The sequence below is a fragment of the Mustelus asterias genome, chromosome 23 (genome assembly GCF_964213995.1).
Source record: "Mustelus asterias chromosome 23, sMusAst1.hap1.1, whole genome shotgun sequence".
NCBI classification, from domain to species: domain Eukaryota; kingdom Metazoa; phylum Chordata; class Chondrichthyes; order Carcharhiniformes; family Triakidae; genus Mustelus; species Mustelus asterias.
Genome location: NC_135823.1, coordinates 50,806,868 through 50,833,072, shown reverse-complemented (window position 1 = coordinate 50,833,072; position 26,205 = coordinate 50,806,868). Strand labels below are relative to the sequence as shown.

At 45.0% G+C, this 26,205-nt stretch overlaps 1 protein-coding gene across 8 annotated transcripts in view; it reads left to right on the top strand.

Annotated features, from left to right (window-relative positions):
* Positions 1 to 25,896, top strand: part of LOC144510775 (parvalbumin, thymic-like) — a 33,759-nt gene extending 7,863 nt beyond the window's left edge. Inside the window, exons 1-5 of one of the 8 annotated variants that reach the window (XM_078240629.1) lie at positions 12,611 to 12,713; positions 17,766 to 17,836; positions 20,428 to 20,560; positions 23,756 to 23,865; positions 25,700 to 25,896. In XM_078240629.1, coding sequence (XP_078096755.1) covers positions 17,776 to 17,836; positions 20,428 to 20,560; positions 23,756 to 23,865; positions 25,700 to 25,725 — 330 coding nt within the window. In that variant the 5' untranslated portion in view covers positions 12,611 to 12,713; positions 17,766 to 17,775 and the 3' untranslated portion in view covers positions 25,726 to 25,896. Of the gene's footprint in view, positions 1 to 12,610; positions 12,726 to 15,881; positions 16,037 to 16,879; positions 16,953 to 17,765; positions 17,837 to 20,427; positions 20,561 to 23,755; positions 24,061 to 25,699 lie in introns of those variants that run through there. The other 7 variants (XM_078240628.1, XM_078240630.1, XM_078240623.1 and 4 more) reach the window with 7 other exon arrangements.
* The last annotated feature ends 309 nt before the right edge of the window (positions 25,897 to 26,205 follow it).

The window sequence follows — 26,205 nt, the reverse complement described above, 5'->3', positions numbered from 1 at the left end:
TCCAGTGAAAACAATCCTAGCTTATTCAATCGCTCCTCATAGCCGACACCCTCGAGACCAGGCAACATCCTGGTGAACTTTCATTACACTCTCTCCAAAGCTTCGACTTCCTTTTGGTAGTGTGGTGACCAGAACTGCACGCAATACTCCCAAAGCAGCCTAACCAAGCTTTTATATAGCAGCAGCATGAACAAAGAAAATTACAGGCCCTCCAAGCTTGCACTGACCATGCTGCCCGTCTGAACTAAAATCCCCTACTCTTCTGGGGACCATATCCCTCCAATACCATCCTATTCATGTATTTGTCAAGACGCCACTTAAAAGTCGTTATCGTATCTGCTTCCACTACCTCCGCCGGCAGCGAGTTCCAGGCACGCACCACCCTCTGTGTAAAAAATCTGCCTCGTACATCTCTTTTAAACCTTGCCCCTCGCACCTTAAATCTATGCCCCCTAGTAATTGACTCTTCCACCCTGGAAAAAGGCTTCTGGTTATCCACTCTGTCCATGACCCTCATAATCTTGTAGACTTCTATCAGGTCACCCCTCAACCTCCGTCATTCCAGTGAAAACAAACCAAGTTTCTCCAACCTCTCCTCATAGCTAATGTCCTCCATGCCAGGCAACATCCAGATAAATCTTTTCTGTACCCTCTCCGAAGCCTCTACATCATTCTGGTAGTGTGGCGACCCAGAATTGAACACTATATTCTAAGTGTGGCCGAACTAAGGTTCTATAAAGCTGCAACATGACTTGCAAATTTTTAAACTCAATACCCCGGCCGATGAAGGCAAGCATGCCGTATGCCTTCTTGACTACTTTCTCCACCTCCATTGCCACTTTCAGTGACCTGTGTACCTGTACACCCAGATCCCTCTGCCTATCAATACTCTTAAGGGTTCTGCCATTTATTCTATATTTCCCATCTGTATTAGACCTTACAAAATGCATTACCTCACATTTGTCTGGATTAAACTCCATCTGCCATCTCTCCGCCCAAGTCTCCAACCGATCTATATCCTGCTGTATCCTCTGATGGTCCTCATCGCTATCCGCAAATCCACCAACCTTTGTGTCATCTGCAAACTTACTAATCAAACCAGTTACATTTTCCTCCAAATCATTTATATACTTTACAAACAGCAAAGGTCCTAATACTGATCCCTGAGGAACGCCACAAGTCACAGCCCTCCATTCAGAAATGCACCATTCCACTGCTACCCTCTGTTTTCTATGACCGAGCCACTTCTGTATCCATCTTGCCAACTTTCCCAACTCTTGTACTCAATGCCCCGGCCGATGAAGGCTTCATATTTCTCTGCATTAAATTTTAGCTGCCACTTAGTCTCCTCATTCCATTGAATTCAGTTACTATCCTCTTCACAGTTCACAATTCTTCCAAGTTTCGTGTCAGCTGCAAATTTTGAAATTGTACCCTCCCACTCCCAAGTCTAAATCAATCCAAAAAAACACTCACTCAAAAGACACTGCGCTGGGAGAGTCAGCCTGGAATTGTACTCAAGTACAAGTCTGAGTTCAGTCAGATACTGGAAGGCAATTAATGGATTTCTGCCCAGTACAGACGGAGCAGACTGGGGGGTGAATTACTGCGCTGTCAACTCCTGAACATTTGAGAGTCGCTTTTGTAAACATATGATTCAGTACTGCCCTCTGGTGGAAATTGGCTGCATTAAATTAAAACCTAGTAATAACTTCTTCAAAGGGGGCGATCGTGCCAGCTTGTCCCACTGGTCCATCGGTGTGACGAGCCGATAAGAACGGGCGAGAGGCGGAAAATTGGGTTTGTGTCCAGTTTTTCGCCTCCCGTGATGTCACTGGCCCCGTTTGGCCAGCGAAATTGGCTTTGTGCCCTGAATCATATAGAATCATAGAATCCCCATAGTGCAGAAGGAGGCCATTCAGACCATTGAGGCTGCACCTACAATAATCCCACCCAGGCCCTTTTCCCATAACCCCACACATTTACCCTGATAATCCTCCTGACATTAAGAGACAATTCAGCATGGCCAATCCACCAAACCTGCACATCTTTGGACACTAAGGGTCAATTTAGCATGGCCAATCAACCTAACTTGCACATCTTTGGACTGTGGGAAGAAACCGGAGCACCCAGAGGAAACCCATGCAGACATGGGGAGAATGTGCAAACTCTGCACAGTCACCCAAGGCCAGAATTGAACCCAGGTCCCCGGCGCTGTGAGGCAGCAGTGCTAACCACTGTGCTGCCGTGCCGCCCAATATTCTGGAAATACTTAAAGGGCAAAAGACTAACTAGGGAGAGAGTAGGGCCTCTTAAGGATCAACAATCAACAAGGTCATCTATGAGCGGATCCACAAGAGATGGGTGAGATCCTAAATGAATATTTCTCATTGGTATTTACTGTTGAGAAAGACATGGATGTTAGGGAACTTGGGGAAATAAATAGTGATGTCATGAGGAGTGTACATATTACAGAGAAGGAGGTGCTGGAAGTCTTAAAGTGCATCAAGGTAGATAAATCTCCAGGACCTGATGATGTGTATCCAAGAACGTTGTGGGAGGCTAGGGAGAAAATTGCGGGTCCCCTTGCAGAGATATTTGAATCATTGATAGTCACGGGTGAAGTGCCTGAAGATTGGAGAGTAGCAAATGTTGTGCCTTTGTTTACGAAGGACTGCAGGGAAAAGCCTGGGAATGACAGACCAGTGAGCCTAATGCCTATAGTAGGTAAATTGTTAGAAGGTATCCTAAGAGGCATTTAGAGAGGCAAGCACTGATTAGGGACAGTGAGCATGGCTTTGTGAATGGAAATTTGATTACGTTTTTTGAAGCCAAGAAGGTAGACAAGAGCAGTGCAGTAGGCATTGTCTACATGGACTTTAGCAAGGCTTTTGACAAGGTGCCGCAGGGTAGGTTGTTTCATAAGGTTGAATCTCATGGGATCCAGGGTGAGGTAGCCAATTGGATTCAAAATTGGCTTGACGACAGAAGACAGAAGATGGTTGTAGAGGGGTGCTTTTCAAACTGGAGGCCTGTGACCAACAGTGTGCCTCAGGGATTGGTGCTGGGTCCACTGTTAATTGTTATTTATATTAATGATTTGGAGGAAAATTTAGGAGGCATAGTTAGTAAGTTTGCAGATGACACCAAGATTGGTGGCATGGTGGACAATGAAGAAGGTTATCGAGGATTGCAGCAGGATCTTGATCAATTGGGCCAGTGGGCCAATGAATGGCAGATGGAGTTTAATGTAGATAAATGTGAGTTGATGCATTTTAGTAAATCGAATCGGGGCAGAACCTACTCAGTTAATGGTCGAGCATTGGGGAGAGTTATAAAACAAAAAGCTCTAGGAGTACAGGTTCATAGCTCCTTGAAAGTGGAGTCACAGGTGGACAGGGTGGTGAAGAAGGCATTCGGCATGCTTGGTTTCATTGGTCAGAACACTGAATACAGGAATTGGGACGTCTTGTTGAAATTGTACAAGACATTGGTAAGGCCACACTTGGAATACTGTGTACAGTTCCGGTCACCCTATTATAGAAAGGATATTATTAAACTAGAAAGAGTGCAGAAAAGATTTACTAGGATGCTACCGGGACTTGATGGTTTGAGTTATAAGGAGAGGCTGGATAGACTGGGACTTTTTCGCTGGAGCATAGGAGGATGGGATGATCTTATAGAGGTCTATGAAATAATGAGGAGCATAGATCAGCTAGATAGCCAACATCATTTCCCAAAGGCAGGGGAGTCTAAAACTAGAGGGCATAGGTTTAAGGTGAGAGGGGAGAGATACAAAAGTGTCCAGAGGGCCAATTATTTCACACAGAGGGTGCTGAGTGTCTGGAACAAGCTGCCAGAGGTAGTAGTATAGGTGGGTACAATTTTGTCTTTTAAAAAGCATTTCAACAGTTATAAGGGTAATATGGGTATCGATGGATATGGGCCAAATACAGGCAACTGGAACTAGCTTAGTGGTAAAAACTGGGCGGCATGGACAAGTTGGATTGAAGGGTATGTTTCCATGCTGTAAACTTCAATGACCTCTAATATTCAGTAGTTAATTTAGATATCATTGGTCCTGGAAGCTATCATTCAAGCTCACTTGACCTTACCTGCTTACCGTTCGAGGTCCTCACCGGCAAGAATCACATAGGGTCCCCATCAATGGGAACAAGGTGTAATGGGCTCCCTTGTGGGACTGGAGGCCAATGAAGCCCCCTGGGTGTTCAGGGGCAGGGCCGGGCGGTGCCCCTTGGGCTGTTGACTCCCCAACTTTCTACAGAAATGTGAATCAAATTAAGATGACAAAATCCATATGTTTTATGAGCCAATGTTCTGTGACTTAGATAAAATCACAAGCAAATAAAGGCTTATATTTCTTTCACACTCTCATAACATCCCAAAGTGTGTCACAGTCCACAAATTATTTTGGACATGTAGTCACTGTTGTAAGGTTAGAGATGGGCAGCAATCTATTTTGATAGCAAGATCCCACAAAAAAAGAATAAGATAATGATCTCAGCTTTTGTGATGTTGGTTATGGGATAAATGTTGGCCAGAACGCTGGGAAGAACTCCCCCTTCCCCTTTCTGCTCTTCCCCAGAGCATTGACACGAGATATTTTACGTCTAACTGTGAGGGGAGATGGAGCTTCAGATTACCACTTCACCTGAAAGATGGCACCTTTGACTAACTGCCATAACAACCAGGGGGCAGATAAAGAAGAAAGATTTTTAGGCGGAGAGTTGTCACGATTTGGAATGCGCCGCCTGAAAAAGTGGCGGAAATTGATTCAATGGCAATTTTCAAAAAACAATTGGATAAATACTTGAGGCGGGTGATGGGGAGAGAAGTGGGGATTGGAATAATCAGAGCTGTAGGGTAAGAGTAGTGGAGTGAGACTAATTGGATAGGTCTCTCAAAGAGACAGTGCAGGCACAGTGGGCTGAATGGCACCCCCCCTCCCCCCACCCCCCATCTGTTAATTCGGGGAATCTGTTGGCAGGCAAAGAGATGTCTGGTAAGTGGGACACTTTGAAAAGTGTGTTAACCAGGGTTCAGGGTAAGCACATTCCTCTTAGACTGAAGAGCAAGGCTGGTAGAAGTAGGGATCCCTGGATGACTCGGAATATTGAGGCCCTGGTCAAGAAGAAAAAGGAGGCACATGACATGCATAGGCGGCTGGGATCAAGTGGATCCCTTGAAGAGCATAGAGGGTGTAGGAGTAGAGTTAAGAGCGAAATCAGGAGAGCAAAAAGGGGACACAAGTTTGCTTCGGCAGATAAGGCAAAGGAGAATCCAAAGAGATTCTACAAATAGATAAAGGGCAAAAGAGTAACTAAGGAGAGAGTAGGGTCTCTTATGACCAACAAGGTCACCTATATGCGGATCCAAAAAAAATGGGTGAGATCCTAAATGAACATTTCTCATCAGTATTTACTATTGAGAAAGGCATGGATGGTAGGGAACTTGGGGAAATAAATAGTGATGTCTTGAGGAGTATACATATAACAGAGAAGGAAGTTCTGGAAGTCTTAAAGCGCATTAAGGTAGATAAATCCCCGGGATCTAATGAAGTGTATCCCAGGACGTTGTGGGAGGCTAGGGAGGAAATTGCGGGTTCCCTAGCAGAGATATTTGAACCTTCGACAGCCACAGGTGAGGTGCTTGAAGATTGGAGAGTGGCAAATGTTGTGCCTTTGTTTAAAAAGGGCTGCAGAAAAAAGCCTGGGAACCACAGGCCAGTGAACCTCACATCTGTGGTGGGTAAGTTGTTAGAAGGTATTCTGAGAGACAGGATCCACAGGCATTTAGAGAGGCAAGGACTGATTAGGGGCAGTCAGCATGGCTTTGTGAGTGGAAAATCATGTCTCACAAATTTGATTTTTTTGAGTTTTTTGAAGGGGTAACCAAGAAGGTAGATGAGAGCAGTGCAGTCGACATTGTCTAATGGACTTTAGCAAGGCCTTTGACAAGGTACCGCATGGTAGGTTGTTGCATAAGGTTAAATCTCACCGGGTCCAGGGTGAGGTAGCCAAATGGATACAAAATTGGCTTGATGACAGAATAAGAGGTTTAACAACACCAGGTTAAAGTCCAACAGGTAAACCTGTTGGACTTTAACCTGGTGTTGTTAAACCTCTTACTGTGTTTACCCCAGTCCAACGCCGGCATCTCCACTTCTTGATGACAGAAGACAGAGTGTGGTTGTAGAGGGTTGCTTTTCAAACTGGAGGCCTGTGACCAGCGGTGTGCCCCAGGGATCAGTGCTGGGTCCACTGTTATTTGTCATTTATATAAGTGATTTGGATGAGAATTTAGGAGGCATGGTTAGTAAGTTTGCAGATGACACCAAGATTGGTGGCATAGTGGACAGTGAAGAAGGTTATCTCAGATTGCAACGGGATCTTGATCAATTGTGCCAGTGGGCTGACAAATGGCAGATGGAGTTTAATTTAGATAAATACGGGGTGATGCATTTTGGTCGATTGAACCAGGGCAGGACTTACTCAGTTAATGGTAGGGCACTGGGGACAGTTATAGAACAAAGCGATCTAGGGGTCCAGGTTCATAGCTCCTTGAAAGTGGAGTCACAGGTAGACAAAGTAGTGAAGAAGGCATTCGGCATGCTTGGTTTCATTGGTCAGAACATTGAATACAGGAGTTGGGACATCCTGTTCATGTTGTACAAGACATTAGTAAGGCCACACTTGGAATACTGTGCACAATTCTGGTCATCCTATTATAGAAAGGATATTATTAAACTCGAAAGAGTGCAGAAAAAATTTACTAGGATGCTACAAGGACTTGATGGCTTGAGTTATAAGGAGAGGCTGGATAGATTGGGACTTTTTTCGCTGGAGCATTGGAGGCTGAGGGGTGATCTTATAAAAGTCTATAAAATAATGAGGGGCATAGGTCAGCTAGATAGTCAACATCTTTTTCCAAAGGTAGGGGAGTCTAAAACTAGAAGGCATAGGTTTAAGGTGAGAGGGGAGAGATACAAAAGGGTCCAGAGGGGCATTTCTTTCACACAGAGGGGGTGAGTGTCTGGAACATGCTGCCAGAGGTAGTAGTAGAGGCGGGTACAATTTTGTCTTTTAAAAAGCATTAGACAGTTACATGAGGAAGATGACAATTGAGGGATATGGGCCAAATGCGGGCAACTGGGACTACCTTAGTCATTAAAAAAAAAGGCGGCATGAACAAATTGGGCTGAAGGGCCAGTTTCCGTGCTCTATAACTCTCTATCTCTGCCGTGTGATTCTATTAGAAAGGCAGAAAGTGAACCGTACATTAAGATGTTACAAGCTATCGAGAGTCAGGCCATGAGGGCAGGTTATTGAGTCCCACGCTTTATCAGCTGAACTCATCTTCACAGCATCTGTGCATTCCAAACAATGGAAGGAGTCAGTGTTTCCACCCCAGCTGCCTGCATAGGCTAGCCGACCATGATGTTGTAGAAATATTCACATATAAATCATCAGCTGTCATCCTTGGCGGCAGAAGCCCTATTAAACATGGTGATTGGTCTCACTGTTGTCTGTGGGATCTTGCTGTGTGCAATGTGCTGCTGCCACTCCCTACATCACAACAGTCACTGCATTTCAGAAGTGAGTCAGTGTTTGTAAAGCACTTTGGGCCATGCTGAGGTCACAAAAAGCACTACTTAATTGCACGCTCTGTCTATAATCAAATAGCAATACAGGCTTGAGGGGCTGAATGGCCTTCTCCCGTCCTTCTGTTGCAGTTTCAGTATCTTATAAATCAAGAAAATATACTTTTCTCGGGTGCTCCTGAGTCCCGGATATGATTTATTGATTATATAACTGCAAGAATACACGACAGTATTTTTTTGATTTCATGGTGTGAGTGCTAATGTTCAGAATGTAATCGCTTGTAGAGTTGAAGAGAATAAGGTACATTCTGTAAGGTCAGAATCCCAAACGGGGTGAAATATTTAACCTTTATTCTGCAATAAGAGTTGCAAATAAAAATCAAAATTTGTATCCAGCATGCGTATTCTTCTAATTACCGCCTGCCCCAACCACAGCTCTGAGGCTCGGTCAGCCAGTAATTCAGAGGTACTGCCTGTAGGGGGCACTCAGCTCCCATTCCCGAGGCTCAGGCATATAGAAAGTCAACTTCACCTTGGGTTCCTGTGGGGAGGGAGGAGAGAGAGAAAAGATTTGTCAGCAATTGCTTCAGTGGCTCAGTGCCTTCTCACCTTTGAGCCAGAGGTTTGTGGGTTCAAGTCCCCCTCCAACTTGCTAACTTTCCCAACCCTTGTACTCAATGCCCCGGCTGATGAAGGCTTCATATTTCTTTGCATTAAGTTTTCACTGCCACTTAGTCTGATCATTCTATTGAATTCAGTCACTATCCTCCTCACAGTTCACAATATTTACTTGAGCATAAAATCCAGGCTGACATTGTGAGTGCAGCACTGAGGGAGTACTTCAGTCATGATGTGGAGATGCCGGCATTGGACTGGGGTGAACACAGTAAGAGTTTTAACAACACCAGGTTAAAGTACAACAGGTTTATTTGGTAGCAAACGCCATTAGCTTTCGGAGCGCTGCTCCTTCGTCAGATGGAGTGGAAATCTGCTCTCAAACAGGGCACAGAGACACAAAAATCAAGTTACAGAATACTGATTAGAATGCGAATCCCTACAGCCAGCCAGATCTTAAAGATACAGACAATGTGGCTGGAGGGAGCATTAAGCACAGGTTAAAGAGATGTGTATTGTCTCCAGACAGGACAGCCTGCAAGCCCAGGAGGCAAGCTGTGGGGGTTACTGATAATGTGACATAAATCCAACATCCCGGTTTAGGCCGTCCTCATGTGTGCGGAACTTGGCTATCAGTTTCTGCTCAGCGATAGCTGATAGCCAAGTTCTGCACACATGAGGACAGCCTAAACCGGGATGTTGGATTTATGTTACATTATCAGTAACCCCCACAGCTTGCCTCCTGGACTTGCAGGCTGTCCTGTCTGGAGACAATACACATCTCTTTAACCTGTGCTTAATGCTCCCTCCACCCACATTGTCTGTATCTTTAAGATCTGGCTGGTTGTAGGGATTCGCATTCTAATCAGTATTCTGTAACTTGATTTTTGTGTCTCTGTGCCCTGTTTGAGAGCACATTTCCACTCTATCTGACGAAGGAGCAGCGCTCCGAAAGCTAATGGTGTTTGCTACCAAATAAACCTGTTGGACTTTAACCTGGTGTTGTTAAAACTCTTACTGAGAACTTCAGTGCCAGAGTTTTAGTTTATTTATTAGTGTCTATTAGTGTCACAAGTAGGCTTACATTAACACTGCAATGAAGTTACTGTGAAAATCCCCTAGTCACCACACTCAGGCACCTGTTCGGGTACACTGAGGAGAATTCAGCATGGCCAATTCACCTAACCAGCACATCTTCCGGACTGTGGGAGGAAACCGGAGCACCCGGAGGAAACCCACGCAGACACGGGGAGAACGTGCAAACTCTGCACAGACAGTGACCCAAGCCAGGAATTGAACCCGGGTCCCTGGCGCTGTGAGGCAGCAGTGCTAACCACTGTGCCACCAGAGGTGCAGTCTTTCAGATAAGATGTGAAACTAATGCCCTAACTGAGACCCTCTTGGGTGAATGGTGAAAGATCTCCCCGGGCTTCAGAAAAAATAGAGAATGTGAGTCCTCCCCTGTGTAGCAGCCAGTAGTTATCCCTCACCCAACAGGTTTAAATTGGGTTTACTGGTCATTACCACATTAATATTGATGGGATCTTGCTCTGCACAAGTTGGCACTTCCGAAGTGGTTAATTGGCTGTAAAATGCTTTGGAAACAGAAAAATGGAAACATAGAAACTAGAAGCAGGAGGAGGCCATTCAGCCCTTCGAGCCTGCTCTGCCATTCATTTTGATCACGGCTGATCATCAAATTCAATATCCTGATCCCCCTTCCCCCCATATCCCTTGATCCTTTTAGCCCCAAGAGCTATATCTAATTTCTTCTTGAAATCAGGAAACGTTTTGGCCTCAACTACATTCCGTGGTAGTGAATTCCACACATTCACCACCCTCTGGGTGAAGAAATTTCTTCTCACCTCAGTTCTGAAAGGTTTACCCCTTATTCTCAAACTATGACCCCGAGTTCTGGACTCTCCCACCACTGGGAACAGTCTTTCTGAATCTACCCTGTCTAACCCTGTTAGAATTTTATAAGCTTCTATGAGACCCCCTATCACTCTTCTAAACTCCAGTGAACATAATCCTAACTGACTTAGTCCTTCCTCATATGACAGACCTGCCATCCCGGGAATCAGCCTGGTAAACCTTCGCTGTACTCCCTCTATAGCAAGGACATCCTTCCTCAGATAAGGATACCAAAGGTGTGGCCTCACCAACGCCCTATACAACTGCAGTAAAACATCCCTATCCCTATACTCAAATCCTCTCGCTATGAAGGCCAGCACACCATTGACCTTCTTTACTGCCTGCTATTGAATGCTTTGGAATGCCTTGAAGTTAATGAAAGGCACATGAGCAACACAAGTTATTTTCTTTGATCCAGGAAATGGGTTGGCATCGCATTAACCCCAGGTTCCACCAGAGCCTACCCTCCAGCCTCCAAAATACTGAGGCTGAAAGTTTGGCCTCGGGTCAAATCTAGGTCAGAGTAGGAGCCTGTTTCCTAAGTCACGCAGCCACTTTTGAATTGAAATGGAACCAAAATCACCTCTCCGCATTCATTTCTATGGATTATGGCTCCCTCCTTTGCATAAAAACCTGGTCAAAGAGGTGGATTCAAAGGAGCATCTTAATGGAGGAGGGAGTGATGGCGAGGAGGAGAGGTTTAGAGTTGGAATCTCAGAGCAAGTGCCAATGGTGGAGTGATTAAAATCAGAAATGTTCAAGAGCTCTTCTGTTCAGGTACTGAGGGAGAATTTAGCATGGCCAATGCACCTAACCAGCACGTCTTTCGAACTGTGAGAGGAAACCAGAGCACCTGGAGGAAACCCACGCAAACACGGGGAGAGTCCTGGAGCTGTGAGGCAACTGTGCAACTTAAGATATTGAATCTCTGAGCTCCTCCAATTCTGACCTCTTCTTCGAATCTCTTCTAAGATTCTAAGAAGAGGTCAGAATTGGAGGAGCTCAGAGATCCCAGAGGTTTGTAGGGAGATTACAGTAATAGGGAGGAGTGAGGCCTTGGAGGAATTTGAAAACAAGGATGGGAATTTTAAATTTAAGGCACTGACAGATTTATTTATTAGTGTCACAAATAGGCCTACATTAACACTGCAATGAAGTTACTGTGAAAATTCGGCGCCTGTTCGGGTACACTGAAGGAGAATTTAGCATGGCCAATGCACCTAACCAGCACGTCTTTCAGACTGTGGGAGGAAACCGGAGCACCCGGAGGAAACCCACGCAGACACGGGGAGAATGTGCAAACTCCGCACAGACAGTGACCCAAGCCAGGAATCAAACCCAGGTCCCTGACGCTGTGAGGCAGCAGTGTTAACCACTGTGCCACCATGCCGCCCAATGGAATCCAACATAGGTCAGTGAGCTCAAGGGTGATAATAAATCAACCATATTAGTGCTTACAACAAATAATTCCTGAACAAAATGGCACCAACTCTAACCCTGATTCGAGTACCAAAGTTCCAATGGGCCTAAGATATCTTAACTCCTTAGACTAGTTGTAATGCCTCGCTTACCATGTTGCGGTCATGAGGGGGGCACGGGGCAGCTACCAGTGAGGAGAGCTCTCACATGGGGTTGTGGGGTGGGGGGGGGGTGCGTTGTACATCATCCATTGCTAAAACCAGCTGCATTATAATTGGAAGTTCATAGGATCATAGAATCCTACAACACAGAAGGAGGCCATTCAGCCCATCGAGTCTATACTGACCCCACAATCCTACTCAGGCTCCATCCCCATAACCCCCATGCATTTACCCTAGTTAGTCCCCCTGACAGTACAGGGAAATTTAGCATAGCCAATCTACCTAACCCACACATCTTTGGGCTGTGGGAGGAAACCGGAGCACACGGAGGAAACCCACACAGACAGTGACCCAAGCCGGGAATCGAACCTGGGTCCCTGATGCTGTAAGGCAGCAGTGCTAACCACTGTGCCACTGTGCCGCCCTTGGGAGGATGGAGCCATTCTGCTTTAACTGTTTGCCCTCTGAGGAACTAGGCTACATTCTCTCCAAGGTGCAATTTACAGTTAACAACAGCAACATGGACGGCACGGTGGCACAATGATGAGCACAGCTGCCTCACAGCTCCAGGAGTCTCCCCATGTTTGCGTGGGTTTCCTCCAGGTGCTCTGGTTTCCTCTCACAGTCCGAAAGACATGCTGGTTAGGTGCATTGGCCATGCTGAATTCTCCCTCAGTACCTGAACAGGCATCGGAGTATGACGACTGGGGGATTTTCACAGTAACCTCATTGCAGTGTTAGTGTAAGCTGACTTGTGACACTAATAAATAAACTACTTTCTATATCCCAGGTCGCCTTCACTGACCATCATCACCAAAACAGACATTGTCAATTGTTTATACCCCAGAGAACTGTTAATGTTTTTATTATTCATGCTCAGGATCTCGGTGTCACGAGCGAGGCTAGCATTTATTGTCCATCCCTAATTGCCCTTGCGACGTTGGTGGTGAGCGACCTTCCTGAACCCCTGCTGTCCATGCGGTGTGAGTATACAAGTGAGTTCCAGGATCTGAACCCAACAGCAGTGAACAGTGATGTAGTTCCAAGTCAGGATGGTGAGTGACTTGGAGGAGAACTTGCAGCTGGTGGTGGTGTTTCCATGCATCTGCTGCCCTTGTCCTTCCATGGGTTTGACAGGTGCTGTTGAAGAATGGACTTTACTCCAAATTGTATCGCAAAAATTGTGCAGCATGGAAACAGACCATTCAGCCCAACTGGTCCATGTTGGCGTTAAAGATCCACGCAAGCTTCTGCCCATCCCTTTATCTCTTACCCAATTAGCATATCCTTCTACTCCTTTCCCTCTCACGTGTTTATCTAGTTTCCAGTTAAACAATCATGCTTTTGGATCTCAAACTGGCTCCTGCAGGATATTGGGGATGCAGAGACCTCTCAGGGTGCCACGGTCAAAGATTGGCAGCTGGAGGCATGTTCTGTTCTCCCTCTGTGCTCCTGCTCTCTCTGTACTACCCTCACACACTTATCAGATTCTGCTGCCCCTGGGTTCCAGGCACCCTACTTTCTCCAGGATAACAGACTCTAATAGGCATACCCAATCAAATAATCTGTAAGTAGTTAGCTGTTTTATCACATGGGCAGCACAGTGGCACCGTGGTTAGCACTGCTGCCTCACAGCGGCAGGGACCTATGCCTGTCTGTGTGGAGTTTGCAAGTTCTTCCCGTGTCTGCATGCGTTTCCTCCAGGTGCTCCGGTTTCCTCCCACAGTCCAAAGATGTGTAGGATAGGTGGATTGGCCATGGTAAATTGTCCCTTCGTGTCCCAAGGTGTGTAGGTTAGGTGGATTAGTGGGATAAATATGTGGAGTTGTAGGGATGGGGGGGGGGAGTAAGATGTTGTGTCAGAGAGTCGGTGCAGACTCAATGGACCAAATGACCTCTTGTGCACTTACGGATTCTGTGATTATATGATTCTATTTATTAAAAAAACTCTTTACCTGCTGCACTTTCATATTATGCTCATTATAGAGTATTATTTAGCCTGGGAGACTTTGTGCTTGCTAATCCATTTAAAAAGGTGTCTTTCAACCCAAGGTGTTTGAGAACCACTGAACTGTCTTATTCCCCTCAACCACTACTTGCAGTAATGAGTCCCACATTCCAAACACTTTCTGGGTAAAGGAATTTCTCCTGAATTACAGGACTTCACAGCTCCAGGGACCTGGGTTCGATTCCCGGCTCGGGTCACTGTCTGTGTGGAGTTTGCACATTCTCCTCGTGTCTGCGTGGGTTTCCTCCGGGTGCTCCGGTTTCCTCCCACAGTCCAAAGATGTGCGGGTTAGGTTGATTGGCCATGCTAAATTTGCCCTTTAGTGTCCTGAGATGCGTAGGTTAGAGGGATTAGTGGGTAAATATGTAGGGATATGGGGGTAGGGCCTGGGTGCGATTGTGGTCGGTGCAGACTCGATGGGCCGAATGGCCTCTTTCTGTACTGTAGGGTTTCTATGATTCTATGATTCTATGACTTACTCAGTTAATAGTAGGGTGTTGGGGAAAGTAATAGAACAAAATGATCTAGGGGTACAGGTTCATAGCTCCTTGAAAGTGCTTGGTTTCATTGGTCAGAACATTGAATACAGGAGTTGGAACGTCTTGTTGCAGTTGTGCAAGACATTGGTAAGGCCACACTTCGAATACTGTGTACAGTCCTGGTGCAGAAAGGATTTACTAGAATGCAACCGGGACTTGATGGTTTGAGTTATAAGGAGAAGCTGGATAAACTGGGACTTCATTCCCTGGAGCATAGGAGACTTAGGAGTGATCTTATAGAGGTCTATAAAATAATGAGGGGCATAGGTCAGTTAGATAGTCAACATCTTTTCCCAAAGGTAGGGGAGTCTAAAACTAGAGGGCATAGGTTTAAGGTGAGAGGAGAGAGATACAAAAGGATCCAGAGGGGCAATTGTTTCACACAGAGGGTGGTGAGTGTCTGGAAAAGCTGCCAGAGGTAGTTGTAGAAACGGGTACAATTTTGTCTTTTAAAAAGCACTTGGACAGTTACATGGTGGGTATAGAGGGATATGGGCCAAATGCAGGCAATTGGGAGTAGCTTGATGGTTAAAAAAAAGGGCCAGCTTGCACAAGTAGGGCCAAAGGGCCTATTTCCATACTGTAAATGTTTATGACTCTATGACTCTAACTATGGTTGCTAGTGTTGGATGCCCCCAAATAGAAACGTCCCTCTTACGTCATAGAATCATAGAACCCCTAAAGTGCAGAAGAGGCAATTTGGCCCATCGAGTCTCTGACAGAGTATCTTACCCAGGCCCTCTTCCCTATCCTATCCCTATGACCCTGGCTGATCCATCGTTAGGATCGTTAGGCTGATCCATCTAACTTTGGGAGACTAAGGGACAATTGAGCATGGCCAATCCACCTAACCTGCACCCTTCCTATCAAACCCCTCCATCATTTTAAAGACCTCTGTCAGTCAACCCCTCAGTCTTCTCTTCTCCCGAGAAATAGAGCCCCAGTTTGTTGACTGAGTTCAAACCTAAAGAGAAAATGCTGGAAAATCTCTGCAGGTCTGGCAGCATCTGTGAGGAGAGAAAAGAGCTGATGTTTTGAGTCCAGGTGACCCTTTGACAAAGATTTGACAAAGGGTCATCTGGACTTGAAACGTCAGCTCTTTTCTCTCCTTACAGATGCTGCCAGACCTGCAGAGATTTTCCAGCATTTTCTCTTTTGGTTTCAGATTCCAGCATCCGCAGTAATTTGCTTTTATCCAGTTGTTGACTGAGTTAACAGGCTGGAGGTTGCACTGACCTAACACTGCTCAAAGACATTGCTGAATTACTCGTATGGAGCCCCAAAAGGAACATTTATAACGAGATGTTGGAATGGCCCCAGTTGAGTGAGATGAACTTAAATGAGATTATCAGAGACACAGTAGGGTCGCTGCACCTGCATTAGGTTATGATGGGATGGGGGGGAGGGGGAATGAATGCTGGAACCAAAGGGAGAGGGTTGGTGGGAACCAAAAATGATCAGCCATCATTCACCAACCAGCACCATCAACCCGCACCTGCAGCAGCACTAATCACTCTCTCCCTCTCTCACACACAAGCGGAAAAATTCTATTGGTGGTTCCCAAGCAAGACGATGAGAATAAGCCAGCTTTTCATTTGACACAGTCTCCGCCCTCTTGTTAATGAGCCATAACGCTGAATTCTGCAAATGCTGGACAGAATGAAGGTATATAAAGGAGCAGGCACATTGCAGATATCACTCAGCCTCACTCTCTCCACGTTGAAAGTTGCTAGTGCTGGGAAAGCAGGAACACAGGCAGGTGAGTGGTGTTAGACTTTCGCTCTTTCTCCCTCTCTCTCTCTCACTTTGTCTTTCTCCCTTTACATCAGATCAGAAACTGGCCTTGGATCAGACTGATTTTACATTGGAGTCTGGAGCCAGCCTGGGACTTGAGGGGGGGGGAGAGGGGCTGGCATTCCCACCCCCTACTTTAAACAACTCAGCATCAAAATGCAGATTTAGCAAGTCGCAGTGAGTGGAGACTGAAGCTCTGACTCAGAACACTGGACTGACCTCCAGTGGGTCTGAATGTTCCCTCCTTGCAGCACACACCCCCGCCCCACCCCACCTCCGCACCCCCCCACCGCACACCTCCCTCACCCACCCCTCCCCCCATCCCACCTCCGCACCCCTCCCTCACCCACCCCTTCCCCCCCCCATCCCACCTCCGCACCCCTCCCTCACCCACCCCTCCCCCCATCCCACCTCCGCACCCCTCCCTCACCCACCCCTTCCCCCCCCATCCCACCTCCGCACCCCTCCCTCACCCACCCAACCTCACCCCACCACATGGGTTCTGGGAGCCTATGAAACCCTCCCATTGTAGTGGGCTATCCTCACCCCACCCTGCAGCCCACCCACCCCTCTCCCCACCCCATCAGCTGTGATTATGATGATCAAGGCCATAGAAGGAGAGTTCATGTCAAAACCTGTCAGACTGTGAATCATCTAGCTGTGAATCTTTCTGCTGCTTCCCTTATGGAACAGAGTGGAGATGCACAACCGTCGATCTAATAGGAATCTTGCATCTTATTCCACAGCACTTTGTGACACTGAGAACTTTGAAAGGTAAAACCTTTCATCGTGATAAGGGACAAATTCCCAAGTTTATTGATCATAGGGTTTTATTCTGTGGTTTTGTAAGAAGATTTGAAATCTCTGAGGGCTGTAACCAGGTAAGATTTTGCTTTAAAGAATTTATTCTAAGAATGAAAGGTGGAACGAGGCGACTTCTTGTGAGCTGTTCCCAGCATACCCTCAAAGTCTATCTTTTACTCTCGTTCTATGCTTTTAAAACTGTACTCTAACTCTTAAACTTTCTAATAATGTTACACACTAGCTATGACTGTAACACTATATTCTGCACCCTCTCCTTTCTTCTTCCCTATATAGAAACATGGAAACTAGAAGCAGGAGTAGGCCATTTGGCCCTTTGAGCCTGCTCTGCCACTCATTTTCATCCTGGCTGATCATCGAATTCAATATCCTGATTCCTCCAGCACATTTTCCAGCATTTTCTCTTTTGATTCCTGATTCCTCCCCCTTCCCTCCATATCCCTTGAGCCCCAAGAGCTAGATCTAACTTTTTCTTGAAGTCAGACAATGTTTTGGCCTCAACTACATTCTGTGGTAGTGAATTCCACACATTCACCACCCTCTGGGTGAAGAAATTTCTCCTCACCTTAGTTCTCTGTGAACGGTATGTCTTGCCCGTATAGCGCGCAAGAAACAATACTGTTGACTGTATCCCAATACATGTGACAATAATAAATCAAATCAGTTACACTCACCTGCATTCAGGTCTTAGCTACTTTCCTCCCCCTCTCAGTCCTGCTCCAAGAAGAGTGAAACATCATTTCATTCTATCGAAACAAATTTGGTGACAGTGAGCACATCTGCAAAATAATATTCCAACAGTATTCTTTGTTCAGATGTAATATATTTGAGTTTTAAAGTTTGTATGAAGTTTCGGTGTTATTTTCCTCTAGAAGCTTCATCATGCAAATCACTGACGTCCTGGGAGCTGGTGACATCAACTCTGCCATTTCAGAATGCAAAGGTAATGTTTTTCATCTTTCGTGGACTAATCCGCAAAAAGAAATCAGAAATGGTAAAGGGATTTTAGTTAAATATACAACAATGTGAGACTGCAGTCCGAGACCATTGTGCCATTACATTTTACAACAGGAGTCTAAATAGTAATATAAGCCTGGGGGAGATTGTGAGATTAACTCTGGTGGAAAACATTAAGCTGCTTTATAAGGAGAACATCTATATAATTTAATAATTTATATTACTATACAGAAAGTACTGAAGGAATTATCCTCCGCTGGTGATTCAATGGATACATTCACATCTGTGAGTAAGAAGGTCATTGGTTGAGTCAAAAGGTCATCAATTGAGGCACAAGATCATTGGTTGAGTCAAAAGGTCATCAGTTGAGTCGGAAGATCATTGGTTGAAGACCCATTTAACGGTGTTTGCGTGCATAATCTGGGTTGACACTCTTTGTGCAAAACTGGTGTAGGGCGGCACGGTGGCACAGTGGTTAGCACTGCTGCCTCACAGCGCCAAGGACCCACGTTCGATTCCACTTTGGGTGACTGTGTGGAGTTTGCACATTCTCCTCTTATCTGTGTGGGTTTCCTCCAGGTGCTCCAGTTTCCTCCCACAGTCCAAAGATATGTAGGTTAAGTGGATTGGCCATGCTAAGTTGCCCCTTAGTGTCCAGGGATGTATGGGTTAGGTGGATTAGCCATGGTATATGCTCGGGGTTACGCAAATGAGGTTGGGGTGGTGTGGATAAGATGCTCTTTCAAAGAGTTGGTGCAGTCTCGATGGGCTGAATGGCCTCCCTCTGCAATGTCAGGATCCTATGGTTCTGTAGTACAGAGGGTGTGCTGTACTGGCAGAGATGCCATCTATCAGGTGAAATGTTAAACTGAGAACCTTATCCACCTTCACAAGAGGATGTAAAATATCTCAGCTGCTATTTTAAAGAAGAGCAAAGCAAGTTTCTCCAATGTCTTGGGATCAATATTCAACCATCATTAAAACCGATTATCTGGTCAATATCCCAATGTCCTAAGATATTTGAAAGATGCTAGATAAATGCAAGTTCCTTCTTTCTTCTACTGTAGAGAGTTTTAAATGTGTTCACTCTGCTATCTCTGGCTAGAACCTGGTGGATTATCAGTCCCATTAAGATCAATGGGATAAATATTGAGTAAGTTCTACCAGGTCTTTGCCAAATTACTGCCCACTGCAGCATAGGTATAATCTAGCCCTGCATCATTGATTTACGTGGGAGGAGGAACTAGAGGCGCTGAAGGTCCTCCTTCACCTGAGGTTGTAGTTGTGAAATTGTTGCCACCAACATGGCAATGTTTGGAATTTTCCAATGCAAGCCTGCCTGAAATGGCCAGAGCAGCATTTCTGACTTGAGGAAGGCACTAATAAGATAGCCACAAATAAAATCAATAGGGAATTCAGGGGAAACCACAATGTGACTGGAATGTGGAGCTTGCCACCACAGGGAGTGGTTATGGTGAATAACACAGATAAGGGAAGACTAGGGAAACACATGAGGGAGAAAAGAACAGAAGGAAATGCCCCTTAGGGTTAACTGAAGAGGGTGAGAGATGACTCATGTGGGCATAAATGCAGACAAAATCAGTTGGGCCGAATGGTCTATTTCTGTGCTGCACATTCTATGTAATTCTATTTCACACACTCAGACTAGATAAAGCTGAACTGGGCATGTTGATGTAAGCGGCACAGTGGCACCAGTGGTTAGCACTACTGCCTCACAGCACCGGGGGCCTGGGTTAGATTCTGGGCTTGGGTCACTGTCTGTGTGGAGTCTGCACTTTCTCCCCGTGTCTGCGTGGGTTTCCTCCGGGTGCTTCAGTTTCCTCCCACAGTCCGAAAGACGTGCTGGTTAGGTGGATTGGCCATGCTAAATTCTCCCTCAGTGTACCCGAACAGGCGCCGGAATGTGGAGATTTTCACAGTAACTTCATTGCAGTGTTAATGTAAGCCTACTTGTGACACTAATAAATAAACTTTACTTACTTTAAAGTTCTGCACCCAACTCTGCCAAATAGGCTGTAAATGATGAAACTATTAGAAATTTTTGAAAATAGAGGAGAGGATGGACAAAACCTTTCTACTGTTGGGAAATTAAAGATGTTGCAGTGAGTTCCTCTTAAATTATACTTGTTCAAGCTTAAAATGCTGCCCCCCTCCCCCCCACTGACTGCAGTTATACTGTAGCATGTGCTGGTGCAAGTCCGCTACTGTAAAATGGTCCTAGTACCAACAGTAGCATTGTGCGCTACAAAGTCTATCACTGCAGCAAAGTGGGACAAGAGTCCAGGGGGTTCAAAACATTGTGTGCAATATCAGCATTGACTATGTTAACATTGGTATGAAATTTGTTTCCTTGCTATTTTAATGAAGACTCTACAGTCATAACAAACAACAACATTGCCATTGTGGAGAAGCTGAGAGTCCTTTGTGTTTCATCCCAATTTATCAGCGAGTTGAAGGGCAAAGTATTCAGTGCAGCCACAAATATAAAGACTGTAAGGTTTTCTCAACCCTCTTCCTGACATTCTCATTGTCTCTGCATTTCTCTTCCCATCCCAGCTCCTGACTCGTTTGACTTCAAGAAGTTCTTTGGAACGTGCGGTCTGACCAAAAAATCCATCGAGGATTTGAGGAAAGTCTTTGCAATTCTGGATCAGGATGGCAGCGGCTGCATCGATAAAACTGAGCTCAAGTAAGCACACATTGCATGTAAAGCTCTACGTTACTAGGTTCAACAGGGTGGGTCTTAATATTCACCCCGTGGGTAAGGTGATCCTGAAGGCTTCATACATTGTCTGATTTCATGAAGAAATTAGGTATAGTTCTCAGGGCTCAAAGGATCAAGGGATATGCAGGGAAGGGGGGAATCAGGATATTGAATTACGATGATCAAAATGAATGGCAGAGCAGACTCGAATGGCCGACTCCTGCTTCTAGTTTCTATCACATGCCTTTACCCAACACTCCAGCCATTCGTCGGCCAATTTATCCATCCTGGTGACATACTGACTTCCTCCACCAACTGGAAAGCAAAATGATTCATTACCCAATTGGATGATGGTTGACTCTCAGCCAAGCAGTCTTTTCTTCCCCCAGGTTCAATATTTTTAGATCTGGTAAGGAGAATTATTCAAAGAAAATTTTAATAAACTAATTTTTTTAATGTCCCTACAATTTTTCTCCAGGATTACACATGACAGTGTCCGGGAGTTTGACCTTAAATTCCTGGAGACTCCTGGAAGGTTGGCAACCCTACACATGGGCAGCAATCTGATGGAGCCAAGTGCCCATTTATTCAATGACTTGCCTCCTCTTTGTTCCATTGACTAGAATTTGCCCCTGTGTTTGTGTTTCAAATTCTATTATCTTCTTCTGAAAGAATGCAGCCATCTCTTACCTATGACTTGCCTTGGTACTGCTTTTGTGACATCTTGTTCATTTCTGACAAAGTCTATCTGGCATTGGAGTGGGCATACAGATAAAAGTGTCTCATCATTGCAGTCACAGGCATATGGTCCTAAACAAGAGACAGAGGAGCTCAAACTGACTATGTTGGGAGGTAGCACAAATTGGCTGCCCGCTTCCCATTCTGCCCCATTGTTTAATCTGTTGGCTTCATTGGGAAAGGCACATGTTGATTTTTTTTTTACCAATTCACTATCACCCATAACAGAAAATTAGAATCCGCTGATTATGACTGTAATAGGAACAGAAAGAGGCCCTTTATGTTCTGCCACTGAATCAGATGATTACTGATTTGTTACCTAACAAATCAGGGTGGTGAGTGTCTGGAACAAGCTGCCAGAGGCATAGTAGAGGCGAGTACAATTTTGTCTTTTAAAAAGCATTTAGACAGTTACATGGGTAAGATGGGTATAGCGGGATATGGGCCAAATGCAGGCATTTGGGACCAGCTTAGTGGTAAAAACTGGGCGACATCGACAAGGGCCTGTTTCCATGCTGTCAACCTCTATGATTCTATAACTCCATATCCCTTAATACCCATATTTCACACACACTCCCACCAACCTCCCCCCTTCCCCCCCACCTCCCAAATCTATTCCTTTCACATGACTTAACTCCAGGAACAATCCAATCAGATTTGGCAAACCTCCCTTATGCACCGAACTGAAACTGATCTCGCAAGGTGGTTGCTCACATCGAGTGTGGTAAGAACAGCCACAGGACCGGCTCTAACTCAGGCCCCCTGCCACCTAGAGGCCTGTTGGTCAATTAACGGCAGAGGCCAAATCTATAAAGCCACACTGGAAGCTCTTGGCCACACAACTTGTCTGTTAAAGAGGCTATGGAAAACAGCAGCAAAGATCCCATGATAAAATACTGCAGATGCTGCAAATCTGACACAAAGAAAACTAGAAAGACCCCGCAGGTCTGGGGAGGCCCATTTATGTTGAGAATGGGTGAGCTGTGGGAAGGGACACTTGCTCAGAACCACAGAGATGAATGCTTGTCTGATTCCTGGCTGGTCCCAAGCTTTATTAAGGAAACTTAAATTTCACCATCTGTCATGGTGGGATTTGAACCATGGCCTGCCAGAGAGCTAGCCTTGAAATGACTAAGCCTGCGGCATTATCACTACACCACTGTCTTCTCTCCTGCTTGCTGATGTTAATGAACAAAGAGTTTAATACCCTACCATCAATTGAATGAAGAATGATTGGTGTCAATCTGCTGAATCATGCTTTCGATGGATGACTGGGTAACACATTAATCATCAGTCTTCATGGGTAATTCAAACTGCTTGACACAGATCAACTAATTAAGCCATCGCTGTTCTATTCAATTCCAAACAACCTGGGTGACTTAACTGGCAGAAGAGCCAGAGACAAGATGTGAATTTTATTTTACACAGGCAAGTTGTTGTGATCTGGAATGTGCTGCCTGTTAGGGCGGTGGAAGCAGACTCAATCGAAATGTTCAAAAGGGAGTTGGGATTTGTAGGTTGAAAGGGAAAAATGAATGCAAAGTTATGGGGAAGGAGTCAAGGAGTGGGATTAATTGGATATCTCTTACAAGGATCGAGCACAGGCCTGATGGGCTTCTTTCCCTGTCACATTATGATGTGGAATCCTGGATTTTTTTTTGTGAGGAATCACGTTCTAAATTTCATTTTATTTTCTATTTTGTGATGATCACAAGCCTTATTTGCATCACCCCTGGGCTCACTAACCTACACTGGTTCTTACACTGGCAGTGCCTCAGTTTTATAACTTGCATTTTTTTCACTCCATTGTCTTGTTCCCCTTCCCACTTCCGTAATCCCCAACCCTCCAAGATCTAAGCACTCCTCTAATTCTGTCCTCCTATAAATATCCCATTTCTATGACAATCGGCCACCATGCCTTCAACTGTCTTGGCTCTAAGCGTTGGAATTTCCTCCGAAAGTTTAAGTTTAAAGTCTATTTCCGATTGTCACAAGCAGGCTTACATTAACACTGCAATGAAGTTACTGTGAAAATCCCCTAGTCGTCACACTCCGGCACCTGTTCGGGTACACTGAGGGAGAATTTAGCATGGCCAATGCACCTAACCAGTACATCTTTCAGACTGTGGGAGGAAACCGGAGCACCCGGGACATAGGGGGAACGTGCAAACTCCACAACAGACAGTGATCCAGGCCAGGAATTGAACCCAGGTCCCTGGCGCTGTGAGGCAGCGGTGCTAACTACTGTGCCACTGTGCCACCCCAAATTTTCTACCTCTCCTCTAAGAGACTCCTTAAAACCTTTAACCCTTCAATATTTCCTGATGATAAATTGATAATTGCTCCTGTGAATCACCTTGAGAGGTTTATACTAAGTTAGAAAGCCATTTAAACGCAAGTATTGTTGTCGATTGATCACCAAGTCGTGGTTCTCTGCTTCAGGTTGTTTCTTCAGTATTTCTCCACTGATGCCAGAGTGCTGAGTGATAGCGAGGCTCAGTCAATGCTCTCTGCCGCTGACAATAATGGTGATGGTAAAATTGGATTTGAAGGTAAGTTTAACACTTTTTTTAAACAAAACATTTGGGCAATGAGAGAGAAACTTAGGTCAGAAACAACTGTGCTATAATTAAATAAATTGATTATAAAGGAATGAGGGAACAATTGATTGAAGGGACTGGGAAAGGAGTTTAGCAGGAAAGACGGTTAATCAACAATGGCAGACAATTATGAAAATAGCTCATGACTCACAACAAAGATATATCCCAGTGAGGAAGAAGGATTCTCAGCAGGAGACAAATCAACCACGGCTAAGCAAGGAATGTGGCAAAGATTAGTGGTAAACCAGAGGATTGGGAAAGTTTTAAAAACAGGTGATCTGCTTATTATCACACTGGGAGCTTGCTGTGCACAAATTAACTGCTGCGTGTGACTACACTTCAAAAGTGCTTCACTGTCTGTGAAGCACTTTGGTACGTCCTGATTCAGTGAAAGGTAATATATAAATACAAATTCTTTCTTTATAAAATGTGATAGATTTTATTTCTTCACTGATTTTTAATAATGCAGGGTATTTTTCAAAGTAATTTTATGTGTCTCTCTGATTTTTCCCTTCGTATATGTTGCTTGAAATGAATAGTCCTCAATAACTGCATTAAAAGTTCTGCGCACCAAAAGCTCCTTGCTCCTTGTCTGTCTGCCTGTCTGTCTAGCTTTCTTTCTGCCTGTCTGTCTGTCTAGCTTTCTTTCTGTTTGTCTGTCTAGCTTTCTAGATTTCTGTCTGTCGAGCTTTCTTTCTTTCTGTCTAGCTTTCTGTCCGTCTGTCTGTCTAGCTTTCCGTCTGTCTGCCTGTCTATCCATTTGTTCTTCTCTCTCTTTCTTCTTTCAGTCTTCCTTTTACGCTCTCTCTCTGTTTGCACTCTTGCTATTGGTACAGCACTTCCATCAATTATTTGTAAGCAGCAATTCCAACAATCTATGAAATGCTTCTGCTGTTAACTACCATCCCCAAAGGGGAAAAGTTATCACAGAATAAACATGTGAAGTGAAAGAAATTGCAGAGCTCAGGAGAAAGATTGAGGGGAGAGGAATTGGTTGGGTACTTCTTTCAAGGAACCAGCACAGGCGCAATGGGCCAAATGACCTCCTTCTGTGCGGTCTCATTCAATGGCGCCACTCACCTGGGACAAAAAAGTGGTCCCACTGTCAGGCTGCCACCGAGGTTTGCATACCAGGCCAAGCTACTCACAGATTATTACCCTGGTCCTCAGCCTCCTCTTGGCACCCATCAGATTGATGCAACTTAACTTCAGTGTTGAGGCGAGCTGAATCTGTATTGCATCACGCGCCATCTCACCCTGCTATTAATTTATTATATTGTGCATAATTAAAGAGCCATAGAATTTCACATCATGGAAAGAGGTCATTCAGCCCATCATGTCTGTGCTGGCCAACACATCCAGCCTAATCACACTTTCCAGCTCTTGGTCCATAGACTTATCAGCTTCAAGTACATATCCAGGAAAATTTTAAATATTATAAGGTTTCTGTCTCTTTTCAGGTAGTCAATTCCAGATACCCACCACCATCTGGATGAAGAATTTCCCCTTGAATCCCCTCTAAACCTCTTATCCCATTCTAAATCCACGTGCCTGGTTCTGGACCCCCTAACCAAGAGGAATAGAGTCTCCTTATCCATTCTATTTAGACCCCTTATCATTCCATACACTTCATCTAGGTCATCCCTCAGCCTACTCTGTTCCAAAGCAAATGACTCCAGCCTATCCACAATTCCTCAAACTTAAAGTTTTACAGTCCAGGCAAGATCTTCATTAATCGCCTCTGTACCCTCTCGAGTGCAATCACATCTTTATCTTTTCATTGCAGAATTCCAGCGACTAGTTCGATCCTAAAGAAAGACTAGAAACTGAAGTCAGAGTTCAAGTAAAATGGTCAAATAAAATCTCTGAGACCGTCTGTGACGCAATGTGTCTGTACAGTCGAGGTGCATAAACAAACGTACACTCATTGAACTGCTTTGCAACATGATTTATGTCTCATGACTAAATAAAATACTCTTTTGGAAACAAATTTATGGCATGACTTATCTGGAACTTTTTTGAAAAAGTGTTAACAAACGATGCATTGATGAGACTTTGTACCATACCGGGGGCTGGCTGCACTATCGGAGTCTTTAGGGCGAGGCCCCTTCTGCTCTCTCGGACTACACAAAATACCCCATGGCATCATTCAAAGAAAAACAGGGGGGTTCTTCCCACCATCCTGGAAATTATTTGACCCTCAATTAACATCACTAAATAAATGATCTCAGCACCCTTTGTGGGAACTTGCTTTGCTCAAATTTGCTGCGGCATCTCCCACATTACAATACT